At 49.2% G+C, this 13,129-nt stretch overlaps 1 protein-coding gene across 1 annotated transcript; it reads left to right on the top strand.

Annotated features, from left to right (window-relative positions):
• The first annotated feature begins 4,869 nt into the window (after window positions 1–4,869).
• Window positions 4,870–12,219, top strand: GEMIN4 (gem nuclear organelle associated protein 4). Its single transcript, XM_055002042.1, has 2 exons — window positions 4,870–5,035; window positions 8,426–12,219. Exons 1-2 carry the CDS (start codon window positions 4,891–4,893, stop codon window positions 11,584–11,586), a joined length of 3,306 nt encoding a protein of 1,101 aa, XP_054858017.1. The 5' UTR covers window positions 4,870–4,890; the 3' UTR covers window positions 11,587–12,219.
• The last annotated feature ends 910 nt before the right edge of the window (window positions 12,220–13,129 follow it).

Here is a 13,129-nt window from a genome sequence, read left to right as displayed (position 1 = left end):
ACACAAGCTACTGTTTGCAAAAACCCACACGCTCCTACTGGCTTTCTACTTTCGCAAGTGCCTTTGTTGTGTAAACCTCGAGATTCAAGAGAAGGTGCTTACGAACAAATAGACAGGTTCCTGTACAGAACCCGTTAATGGATAGCACTCTTGCTTCCTCACCTTGTCTCTGAACTTCCCAAGGAAGTTAGTTCCTCTGTCTTCCTACAAGATGCTGAGACTATGGGCTCTCTCTTGCTCACACTCTGGACTCCGCTGCTCAGCTCGCCCCCAGGTTGCTGCAGAGCTGACTGGTGATGCGCTCTGGCTCTGTTCCCAAGCACTGAGCCTGCAAAGGTTCCTCTGGTCAGGGATGAGGGGCCAGAGCACCAGGCAACAGCTAAAACCAGCCAAGCTCCAAATGCCTGAAAAATTCAGACAAACAGGTCCCCAATGGCTCGAGCACTAGCCGCCTCTAGCACAAAACACAAGACTATAGTCCCTTTGAAGTACAATCAAGATTATCATTCAAATTTTATCTTAGGTGCATAAGGTGAAAAGGTAATTCCCAACAGTAAACTTTCACGCTATTATAACTACGCCACGAGCAATTGCTTAGTAGCCCAATGCCTCCATGTATCATGAATATACAATCATCAGTACAGACTTCATGCAATAAATATACAATAAATAGTAAAACCTGTATAAAGTTGATACTTCAGGTCCTTAAACATAAATATCATTTATTGCATAAAGTCTGTACTAATGATTTAGGCACCTTGCACAAGGTAAAATTTGAATGATATATTGTAGTATTAATTGTTCTTCACGGACTATAGTCTTGTGTTTAGTGGTTCTGACCCATGTAAGCCCAGTTCTGTCCTCTAGCCCAAAGGCAGAAGTCCTCAGCCTCTTATACCAGTCCCCTGCAAAACTCCTATTGGCTCCCTCCCAGAGAAACGATGTGACTTCCTACACAACTGAACTCTGAAAGTTTAAATGGTAACTTCAGCCATATTGTAATAATCACTCTACGGTCCTAATGAAAGAGTTCCAATTCAGCCTCCAAACAGCAGGATTGTTTGCGTTTAAATTGTACTTGGAACGAAAGCCCATTAAGACAGAGTGCAAGCTAGCCTTCTCCCTGGCGCACGAGTTTTCTGCCATCAGGATTTCTTATAAGGAGCACATTCGAATGTGCCATATCCCATATGCGCACAAAATCTGAAATGGTGCCGTCAATAGGATCAAGTTGAATACCGTTTGAACTGAAGACAAGCTTACACATTTTGAATGATTGAGGTCTGGGGAAGTTTAATTGCCCTGTCTGTTTTCAACAACTGGGAAGCGAGGAAAATTCTCCCCTTGAGCCAAACGCAGCATCTTAGTCACCTGCAGTATGCCAATAAGGGCCAGATTTCTTCTTCGGTTCCTCTGCGTGGCTGTCCATGAACGACCCCTTGTGTCTATTCCAGGCCTCCCCCTTGGCCTTGCCTTTCCCTGCAGGAGGGGGTGCCACTCTTCTCATCCATCACTTGTTGGACCAGGGCTGTGGCTTTTTCAAATTAAGCCTCAGACATGTCGTCAAAAGCGCTCCCTCCTTCGCGCCTGTGCAAAGGGAGTTTCGGGAGATTTGCCGTGCGTTGTACTTATACGGGCTGTCCCTGGAGTTTCATACAAGAGGAAAGAAAGAGAGGAGACAGGGAAGAGCTTTAATCAATTGCCCTTAATGATAACAGCAAGCTGCGAGGGGCTGTGGCAGGTGGGGGCGGAAAGAGAAATGATTTTGAAATCACATCCGCCCCTTGCAGGATAGGGTTGCCAGATACCCCTCACCACCCATCGGGAGGGTGGAGTACCTGATACTTACCTTGCTTGAGCTGGCGTGATAACATCACTTCTGGAAGTGATGTCATCATGTCCTCCGCGCAAGTGCTCCTGCGCTCCGCACAGGGCAGAAACACTCCCACAGACGGCATGTCGTCACTTCCAGAACAGAGCCAGTTTGGTGTAGTGGTTAAGAGCACGAGACTCTAATCTGGAGAACCGGGTTTGATGCCTCACTCCTCACCAGCTGAGTGACCTTGGGTCAGTCACAGCTTCTAGCTCTCTCAGCCCCACCCACCTCACAGGGTGTTTTGTTGTGGGGATAATAATGGCATACTTTGTAAACTGCTCTGACTGGGTGTTAAGTCATCCTGAAGGGCGGTATATAAATCAAATGTTATTAAGTGATGTCACCACGCTGACCGAACGAACACTCCTGTGCTCTGCACAGGGCTGATTCAGCTAGTTTGGGGCCCAAATCGGACCCAAAGAAAGTGCAGAAATGCTCCCGCCGACAGCATGACAATGTCACTTCCGGAAGTGATGTTGCCGCACTGGTTGGGAGCGTGTGCTTCTGAGATGCCTGCCGGTGGTGGGCAACCTCCAGAGCATGTCCCCTCCTGCTGACTGCTGGGCAATCGGCGGACGAGGGGGCAAATCCCCAGGAGTTTGCCTGCCACCAGCAGACACCTGGGAAGAATACAGCAGGACTGTATTAAGCCAGGGATTCCCAACTTTTTGGAGCCTGTGGCACCTTTGGAATTCTAACACAGCGTAGTGGTGTAGCCACAAAATGGCTGCCAGAGGAGGCAGAGTCAGGAACAAAATGGCTGCCACAAAATGGCTTCCAGAGGAGGCAGAGTCCGGAACAAAATGGCTTCCAGGGGATGCTTCTGACGAAGAGAGCTGTGGTGGTTCTTGAAAGCTTATGCTACAATAAAGTTGGTTAGTCTTAAAGGTACTACTGAACTTTACTATTGTGCAACTACAGACTAACACGGCTAACTCCTCTGGATTTATGAGCAAGGAACATGTTATTAAAAGTTCATTTTAGAGCAAGGTGGGAGGAGAGGCCATGGCTCAGTGGTAGAAAACCTGCTTTGAGTGCAGAAGGTCCCAAGATCAATCCTGGCACCTCCAGTTTTAAAAGAAATCAGCTAGCAGGTAATGTGAAAGATCTCTTGCCTAAGTCCTTGGAAAGCTGCTACTAGTCAGAGCAGGCGAGAGGGACCTCTAGAGACCCAGGGGCTGACTCCTAAGACAGCTTCATGAGTTCAAAGTTGGTTTGCACAACACAACGTAAGGCTAGCAACAACACCATACCTCTGCAGGGCCAGTTCAAGATATTCTGCTGGCCTAAGCAATGCTACAGGGGCTCGACTGGGACGCAGCCACAGTGGGTGAGGCCCAAGAAGTGGTAATGGTCCCCTTTTGCATCACTGACGGCTTGGCCTGAGTAGTGTATCATTGTGCTATTTCCCGCTGCTGCATGGGCGGCTTGGCTGGAGAACTGAACCACTGCACAGTACAGAATGCTTCTTTTTCTGCCTTGCTCAGATTAGTTGCAATAGTAGTAAAAATACAAAACACTGGCAAAAGACTTGGTGGAGGATGAAAGAATGACACTGCCGAGGGAGTGGAGACAATGGTCAATTACAGCTGGAAATCCCTCCCCCCATCTACATTTTGAAAAATGGCACAACCCCAGCAAACAAACTTTTAAGTTTAAATTTAGTAGCGGATGCAAGGCTGACAATGCTAAGCTTTGAAGGATCAAGCCCAAATAGTTACAGTAAAGCTTGGTTTAGACACTAGGAGAAATCAAACTTCATTATTGGCGAAGTTTATATCCCACCTCTCTGCTCAATTAGGGCCGCCAAAGTTGAATGCAACTAGAATAAGTTTGACTGTCTGAACATGGGCCACTTCTTGATTAGGTAGAGCATGTTGATTGGACGCCACAGTTTGGAGTGGTTGATCAGCTTTGTTTAGTCTTAATTTTGGTTTAGTGTGCCATTTTAAATGCCTGGCTTGTCCCATGGCCTTTTGCTAGTGACAGCCAGTATTTGACGGATAGTCCACAAGCTGAGTTCTGGTTTCCTGGGCTCACTACACTTAAAAGAAAGACGGATCTGTATTATGTTTGGCTTAAGTCTTTAAACGTCGCAGTTAATTTAAGTAAAATCAAAAAGAGTCCAGTAGCACCTTTAAGACTAACCAACTTTATTGTAGCATAAGCTTTCGAGAATCACAGTTCTCTTTGTCAGATGCATACTGGACTCTTTTTGATTTTGCTACTACAGACTAACACTAACTCTTCTGGATTTATGACCAGTTAATTTAAGGAAAGCGAAGGGCCCACTGACAACCAGGTGCAGTGGTTAGAGTGTCTAACCACGATCTAGGAAGCTCAGGTTCGAATGCCCCCCTCTGCCACAGAAGCTTGCAGGGAGACCTCGGGGTTGCCCCCCTACCCAGCCTAACCTACCTCGCCGGGTCGTTATGAGGATCAAACGGACGAGGGAACGATGCAAGTTGCTTTGGGTCCCCGTTGGGGGAAAGGACGGGATATAAATGACCTGCAGAAATTAATTTGGAACGGCACGGGATTTACTCCGCAGCAAACGTGCCTGGCGTGCTTCTTCCACCCTCCGCATCTTTACATTGGGAGAAAGCCCAACGGAACTGCCGGGGCTGGTTTGTGAGTAAGCGTGGCTGGGGCGTTTGGGAACTCAAGCGGAGCTCCTCGGGGCTGCGGCCCATAAAGCCCCGCTGCTTCCCAGGGGCCCCTCCTCGGCTGGGGCTGGCCGGCCCCTCCTTCTGGGCCTTACCAGCACGTGTAGGCGGGCAGGAGAGGCGCCCGGCGCCGGCGGGCGGTGTTGCGCATCAGCCGGCAGAGGTAGCTGTTTCGGCGCTGCTTGGCCTTCCGCAGCCCCGTCTTGCTGGCTGGGGAGGCGCCGCACAGGGAGGCGGAGCGCAGCGCGGCGCGGGCTTGGAGGCGGCTGGTGCGGCGCGGCGAGCGAGCGAGCGGGCGGGCGGCGCGGGGTCTGCGGTGCGCTTTGTGCCGCGCGCCCTGAGCGCACAATGGCGCAGGCGGGCGACGCTCCGGACGGCGGCGCCCGGGAGGCCGGCCAGGGCAGGCGGCGGCGGAGCCCGCAGCTCGGCCATGCCGTCTGCCTCGCAACTGCAGCAGCCGGGCCGGGCGGAAGTGCCGCAGCCATGGACCTAGGTGGGTAGGCGGGCCGGGGCCGGCGGACCCTCCTCCGGCGGGCGCGTCAGGGGTTCGCGGACCCTCCGCGGGGAGTTGCACTCCGCACATGCTCAGAAGCGCTGCTTCAGCGTTGCTTTGAAGAGACTGGCTGAGCATGCTCAGTTTTTAGAGGTGGCCTCGTTTTAGAGGGCTCTCTGCGCATGTTCAGAAAGTCTCTCCCTTTCTTCCGCTTAGCGGGCCGCTGGTTTTTGCACTTGGTCATGGTTAGTATTTGGATGGGAGACCTCCAAGGAAGACCAGGGTTGCAGTTGCAGAGGCAGGCAATGGCGAACCACCTCTGCTAGTCTCTTGCCATGAAATCCCCACTAGGGGTCGCCATAAGTCAGCTATGACTTGAGGGCACTCTCCACCACCAGGATTTTTTAAAAAATTAAAAGTCAGCTGAGCACATCTTCGTGCCCGCCTGCCTCTGTCCCCCGTTTTTATCCCATGCTTGTCGTCCCCCGTTTTGCCTCCACAATTTTATCATGTAGATTAGACTGCGAGAAACTGGCCAAGGGCACCCAGTTTGCTTTATGACTGGTAAGGGATTTGAACCCTTATCCGACCCTCAATCTCCACACCATACCGGCCAGATTGTTGTTTTTGTTTTAGTTTTGCAGGGGAGCAGCACTCTGCCAAGTTTAAAGGTAACTATTCATTGGCTTTAAAAAAAATCTGGCCTTGTTCACAAGTTACAATGAATGATCTGTGTACAAAGTACACTTGATTTTTCTTTCTTACGTGCCTTGAGTAATTGTCAGGTTACAGTCCAAGCATGTATAGCTGAACGTATGAGTCCAACCCCGCCTTCCAGGTACTGGTCCAGGATTTCATTTGTAAACTGAACATGTGTTGGTTCTTGCATTCCAAAAAACGTACACACATACATACAGGAAGTATGCACATTCCTTGTGAAGCATGAAAGGGGCTTGTTTTCTTCTCGAATGCATGTCTTCAGAAACTCCTTGCTTTTCTGTATTTTTTTTAAAGGCTTGTGCCAAATCACCACAATCTTTGCAAAAGAACCCTAGGTTGGGCAGGGGACGAAGGGTTGTAAGGTTATCCACCCTACTTTCCTTGGCAGGGTCCCCAAATCCTCAGACAGGAGGCATTCATCAGATGCAGTTTGCCCCATCACTGCATTTCTTTCTGGGAATGTTGACCCTCTTAGAATTCTTGCCTGCCATTCCCTTGTTCTGTCCTCAGGAATTCCATCCCCCATAAGGTGTTACCTCTAATGGGCACTCCATTTGCAGAATCCTAAAAGATCAGATCCTGGGCTTTAGTTCAAACTGATACTCTCAGGCCCCGCTTCTGTTTTCAGTGCTAGTCCTAAAAATGCAAAGAAGTAATGGTAGCATTTATATGGCACATTTCAAATTGCTGCTCATAGGTGGTTTCTATTATAGTCCCCCACAGCCCTGTAAGGTAGGACAGTATTATTTGCCCCAGCCCAATAGGAGATAGGGCAGACTCAGGCTTCCTAAATGCATGACTGGACTGAGATCTGGGCTGGAGATTTCCTCATATTTATCCTTATACTTCTATAAATAATAAAGAAGAGTACTTCTGAGAATACGCCAGGTGCCTTTCCCTCAAGGAAGGAAGCTGCATGTATTCGGAATGGCAAGGAGAGCTTTCTGAAGCATAGAAGAGCAGGAGACTTAGGAAAGGCAACCAGAGAAACTCCACGCAATGCATAATTATCTTGTGGAATTCACTGTCACCACATGTAGTGGCTAACTTAATTTCTTAAAAGGAGATTAGACATAAGAGAGGACAGGTCATGATGGGTAAACCGAATGGGAGGAAGTTTTCCCTTCCATGCTCTGCCTGTGGGATTTTCTCTGATAGGCAGCAATTCTCCAGGGGTCTCCTATAGAGACACGCCTTCCCCAACACCTGCTACCAGAGACCTGTTTTCCTTAGAGATGAGCCTTGGACATTCTGCATAACTTCTGCAGCTGAGCTTTGGGGGCCCTCCCTGCTAGCTTTCCCCAAGGGGGGTTGCTGCTTCAACACACGTGCCTGTATTTTGCACGGCTGCATCACCTGCTTAAGTTCATGCTGATGAACTTGTATGGGAGCTGATGAGCTGCATTCATGTACAGACAGGATGTGATTTGAGCACCTATAGCAGGAGTCTCCAATGTGGTGCCCTTGGGCACCATTGTGCCCTCCATTACCTTTCTTGGTGCCTAACAAGTGCTTTTAGAAAGTGGGTAGGGCCAGGTGTGGTTTTGCCAACCATGGCTTCTGATAAGCCTTTGGAGATTGGGTTGCATGTGCACATTTTTAACATTCAATTTATATACCGCCCTTCAGGACAACCTAATGCCCACTCAGAGTAGTTTATAAATTGTATTATTATTATCCTTACAACTATCACCCTGTGAGGTGGGTGGGGCTGAGAGAGCTCTGAGAGAGCTGTGACTGACCCAAGGTCACCCAGCTGGCTTCAAGCGGAGGAGTGGGGGAATCAAACCTGGCTTTCCAGATTAGAGTCCTGCCACTCTTAACCACTACACTGGCTCTCCAGAGGTCTTTTCTTGATGGTGAAACTTTCTGGGCAGCTTGACTGCAAGAAAAGATGGTTGGGAGGAGGCATGACTTGAGAGTATTCTAAAATTATGCATTGTGCGTGGTTCATATCGGACCAGAATCCGAGAGAACTGAGTTCAAATCCCCACTCTGCCATTAAAGCTTACTAGGTGACTAGTCACACATTAGGCCAGTCACACATGCTCAGTCTAATCTTCCTTGCAGGATAAAATGGAGGACGATATAAGCTGCTTTATACTGAGAGAGCTCTGAGAGAGCTGTGACTGACCCAAGGTCACCCAGCTGGCTTCAAGCGGAGGAGTGGGGAATCAAACCCGGTTCTCCAGATTAGAGTCCTGCCGCTCTTAACCACTAAACCAGACTGGCTCTCATTTTTTAAAACCTTGCTTTGGCAGAAGCCTCACAAGGATCTTCACTGTGTGGCTGAAGGTAAGCTGTAGCAGCCATTTTGTGGCTGGCTCCACTTCCTGCAGCAGCCATTTTGTAGCCGCCATTTTATGGCTGCGCCCACTATGCTGTATCAGAATTTGTGCCCAGAGGTTCAAAAAGGTTGGGGACCCCTTAACAACAGAAATGCAAATTGTTATTTTCGTGGGATATTGCAAAAGGCTCAAGTGTATCTCTAGGGTTTGTCACCTAAGAGAAATACGCCTGCCTTGGTTGGGCTGCTCTCTATCATGTTTCCCAATGCCAGGTGGTAGCAACCTGGCTGAATCCCTGTCTGGGGCCCCGAGCTCTGGCTCCTGTCTTTGGTGTTCCACTACTACTTATGTTCTCAACAGGCATGTCTTGGTTTCCAAACAGGGCCCGTAACCATCTGCGGAGAAGCAACCATCTTACATGGCGGATTCCTGCTGGCTTCCAGGCTGTGCCATCCCAAGCCGTTGTCGGAGTTGACCAAGTCTGATTGGTGCAAAGTTGGGAAGCCCATCACTGATGCCCTGCGGGAGATCTGTACCTCTTATTCTACCTATCCCCCCCAGCCCAATGCTTGGAAGAAGAAAGCAATTATCATCCTTTGGTCCAAAATTCTCCTCACGGATACCTCGTCTCCCTCCACTAACCAGAGGTGGAAAGACGATGTCTTTTTCTCGGTGAGCAATATGATTCCAGAAGTCAACCACACTATCCTGTTCGAGCTGTTCAAGGCAGTGAATGCTCCTCGGCTGTTTGCACAGCTCCTCTTGGTGCTGCCGGAGCCCGTTTGCCAGAGGGAGTTGGAGATCTTCATCAAATACGTCGCCGATGAGACCACTCCAGCAGACGCGTCTTTCTTCTTGGACGTCTGGTGGGAAATTCTGAAGCACAAAGATGGCCAGGAAGACAGACTCGCCTTGCTGTTTGGAGCCTTCTCTCACCAGCACCTCTGGGACTCAGATGAAACCCCCCAGGTTCCAAAGAGGTTCAAGAGCGATACGCCAAGTTCTCCCATGGCTGCCGCTCTCCTCCCAGCCTTGATGGAGGGGCTGAAGATGATAAAAGAGAACATTGGCCCCACCAGGATGAAGTGTTATGCCCTGGCCAACCTGGTGGACGTGCTGTCTGTTTTGCTTCCAGCTGAGAGTAAACTGGCCTTACTGCCTGTCCAGGATTACTTGGACAAGATATCCTCAGTGGTCACCCTCTGGAGCAGAGACTGTGAGAACCGATACAACAAGAGGGGTTTGGATGAGAAAGTGCAGGAAGCAGAGAGGAGTGTGAGTTTGCTTAATGTGGCCAGACCGTACAGCAATCCCTTGGTTGGCCACATGGGCTTTCTCTGTGCCTTGCTGGACGAGTGGTCAGTGGAACTGCAGGGCCTCCTCAACAACCCTCATGAGATCTGCTACGAAAGCTACAGGCTTCTCGATAGCCTGGCTTCCCTGGAGAAGAATTTGACCAGGTGTACCAAGCTGGAAAATCTTGACAAGGAACTGGCCCAAGGGATGTCAGAGCTGGGCGAACACATTGCGGACTTCTTAAAGAAGATCAACCCCCTGGTGAGCGGCAACAACTCGGACAGCAGCCTTGCGGCATCGGTGGCCATGGTGATTATTGAGAAGAAGATGGACCGGCACGTGGAGATGTGTTCCATCTTTGCTTCTGAAAAGAACTGGGCATCCACTAAAGACTGGGTTGCTTGCCTCATTAAGAACAAAGAACTGTTCCAGAAACCGGAGCTGGTCTTGAAGTTGCTGCAGACGGTGGCCTCTTTGGGCACCGCTGGTGATTCTGCCGAAAGCCAGGAGCAGCAAGCAAAAGCAACCCAAGTCATCCTTGACTGTTACACGGAACTTTCGTTGCTGGATAAGAACACGGTCATTTCTGGTGTCTTGTCTGTTTGGGGCAGGCAGGGCCTTTCTGGGATCTTGAAGCTGTTTAGGGAAGGCTTTCCAGAGGAGCTCAACCTTGCTTTCAACCAGATAATTCAGAGTGCCTCTGGAGAAGGCTTTAAGAAAGCTGTTGCTTCAGTGTCCCGCTTGGCTATACTAAACCCAGAGGCCACTGTCAAGAAAATGTGTAATTTAGCTGTGGCCAACTTAGGAACACACCAATTCCTGGCAGAGATCCTGTGCTCTTTCCCAGCTCTCAACTTCAAGGAACTTCATGGCCAAGATGAGTGCCTCGGCCTCATGCTGGGATGCTTGAAAGAGACTGTCGTGGACAAGCTGTCCTCTGCCAAAGACAAGGAACAGTTCTTGGAGTTCCTGGTTTGTCTCATGCAGCCCAGTGGAGCCAGTCCTCTCCTTGCTCCGGCCGAGGTGACCCAAAACCTTGTTGTTCCTTTTCTGAGATCAGACTTTCCCCATGTTGAACTGTGCCTACAGATCCTTGACGTGGCTTTGAAGGTGTCTTTGCCTTCTGACCAGCACTGGATTCACACCTGCCACCCGTTTCCACTCATCTTCTGCCTGTGCAAGCTCCTCCACGAATTCACTCACTATTGGCACGAGCCCCTGGACCGGCACCGTTACTCGCTCGAGACCAAGGACTTGGTGGCCAGCAACCTTGCGCAGCTCTGTGATGCCCTTTTAGTTCAGAAGGACTCCGTGTCTCTAGAGGTGTGGACTCAGTCGGTCGCCTGGCTGCACAAAAAGGTGGAAGCCTTGGACTGGACAATTGGTCTCCGTCTGAAGAAAGTTTATGGAGAACACTTCAAAAACGAAGTCCCAGCGACTCTGTTTGAGGTCTGTAAACTCCCGGAGGACGACTGGACGTCCCGTCCCGTCCCAGCTTACGGGGCAGGGAGTGGTCTTCTGGCGTGGCTGGAGTGTTGTTGCATCTCCACAGCCTTGAGGGAGCAGATGCTCGTGCTGCTGATGGTTAACATGGACAATCCCGAGGAAGTCAACTTGTTCAGCAAGGGCTTCTTGCTGGCCATGGTGCAAGTATTTCCATGGTGCAGCCAGAGTGAATGGAGAAGACTCATCCATGTAATTAAGAGCCTCTTGGAAAGAGAGGTTCTCTATGTGCCTTACTCTTTGGAATATGTTCAGTATCTGCCTTTGCTGAACTTTCAGCCTTTTGCCTATCACCTCCAGTTCTCAGTGCTTCTCTTGAGGGGGTTTCAATTCCTATGCAGTTCTAACGGTGCCACGTGGCTGCCATTGGAAGCATGGAAACACGTGGCAAGACTCTACTGCCTCGGCCTCTCCGATATGCTGGGCTCAGTCAAGGGCATTGCCCGTTGTCAGTGGCATCCTGTGGAGGAGAAGAATGTGACACGGGAATTATCCTTCGTTTACATCCAGATGTTTTGCCACACGCTCCATGTGGCAGCCATGTTGCCAGATGGCATCAGCGAGCCCCTCCTGCTCCTCTCCCTGGAGATCCTTTCTCAGTACGAGATGCTCTGTGACGCAGACGAGTCCCTCGGTCGGGCCCTGAGGAAAGCCAACGAGAAGCACTTCCTGGAGTCCATCACACAGAACGTCACCGACAAGGAGCTGCGCACCATGCTCCTGCAAAAGCTCAATAAGCTGTGAAATGGACTTTGGTTGGGAAGTGGGCAGCCGATTGTTACAGCCTGAGCTAAAGCCAAAAGCCTCTGGGTTCGTTTTGATGCCAGCATTTTGCCTCATGAAAGAATGGGGTGAAGACAGTCCGTGAGAAATTTCACAAGATCTATAATAAAACCTCTATCTCTCTCCTCTCATTTGGACTTGCTGCCTACTGATATGTGCAGTGTTGCTGTTTGCCTCTTTTTGGAGCATGTTCGGTAGTCAGAAATGGGCCAAAATGCATTGCTGGTTCCGCCCCTAAGGCAGAAACTCTTCAGATGTTGTTTTTTGAGGTTGAGGTTAGGCTGACGACAAGCTGAGTTCTGTCAGGGCCCAAACTCTCAACACTGATTAGTAGTTATTTGTTCTTTTAGGATGTCAGAGAAGTTTGCAAGATATTGAAGGTGGGAAATACGTCTGTGGAAAGGAAGGGCTCCCCTCATGGTTGGAACCAAAATTGCTTAACAAAATAAATGTGGTCTGTGCTGAATTTTTCAAAATACCTTGACCCTATTGTTTTTTTTAAAAAAATACTACATAGTGACGATCCTGTCATCTGAAGAAATGGCTTCTAAACCTCAAAATTTTATGCTGAAATAAAATGTTAACTTTTAAGGAGCCTTATTTTTATTTTATTACTTATTTTTGCTGCAACAGCCTTACTCAGCCTTACTCTTAAACTTCTGTGTGATTAATCTGCTACTAAATGGATTTAAAACTTGGGAGTCTTGATAGCAGCCCTTTTAGGATGGGCTATGGTTCTCTGTCTCTTTGCCAGAAAGTTGGAAATGGAGAGTACAATTCAACTGCCCTCAAAGGTCTTGGGTAGAGATGGACAAATTCTGTGTTCTCTAGGATCTTTCCCCTACCTCCCTTAAATGTCTACATGTGGGCACGCGATTTACCAGGTCTGTTCGGTAGAACCACCAGTGGCCAGATCTGGCTCATAGGCCAGCCATTACCTATCCTAGTCCTAAACAATGACCTGGATGAGAGGCAGCAGCCAAAGGGTTAAGCAGCCAGGTCTCCATCCTCACAACCTCCCAGACATCCCACAATGCATGCTGCTGTCCATCAGAACCATAGTGAAAACACTTGATGTTTTGGCAGGTTTAGCCACTTCTTTATGACCATCAGGAGGACCAAGAATAAAATGGTGTTCTGTTAAAGGTGGAGCCAGAAAGGAAGAAATAGATAATTTCAACTCTTGAATAAGAAGCAACGGAACTCTGTTAAAGATGGACTCTGTTAAAGAGTTGTCCTGAACAGATCTCTGGTCGCCCCTCTTTTCCCAGACCCAAAAGAACCGATGATCAAACTAGAAGCATGAAATCTAACACATTTTTTTCCCCCCACACACATGCACACTACCATCCAGCCCTGACAGAGCTTTGGCCTCTCCAAAGTGGAACTGGGAATATTCAGAGCAAATGTGAGCTCTTAACACCTTTCCCTTTTTTATGAGTTGTCTTCGTAACAGCGTGCTTATATATACCACCCTTCTGGACAGATCAGTGCCTCGCTCGGA

Source organism: Eublepharis macularius, chromosome 17, assembly GCF_028583425.1.
Source record: "Eublepharis macularius isolate TG4126 chromosome 17, MPM_Emac_v1.0, whole genome shotgun sequence".
NCBI classification, from domain to species: domain Eukaryota; kingdom Metazoa; phylum Chordata; class Lepidosauria; order Squamata; family Eublepharidae; genus Eublepharis; species Eublepharis macularius.
Note: the sequence above shows the minus strand (reverse complement) of the source record. Positions and strands in the feature narration are given on the sequence as shown.

Excerpts from the sequence above, each read along its gene's own strand:
- GEMIN4 (XM_055002042.1), top strand. The coding sequence starts at position 4,891 with ATGGCGCAGGCGGGCGACGCTCCGGACGGCGGCGCCCGGGAGGCCGGC. Across the intron at positions 5,036-8,425 it reads TGCCGCAGCCATGGACCTAG|GGCCCGTAACCATCTGCGGA; the intron begins GTGGGTAGGCGG and ends GTTTCCAAACAG.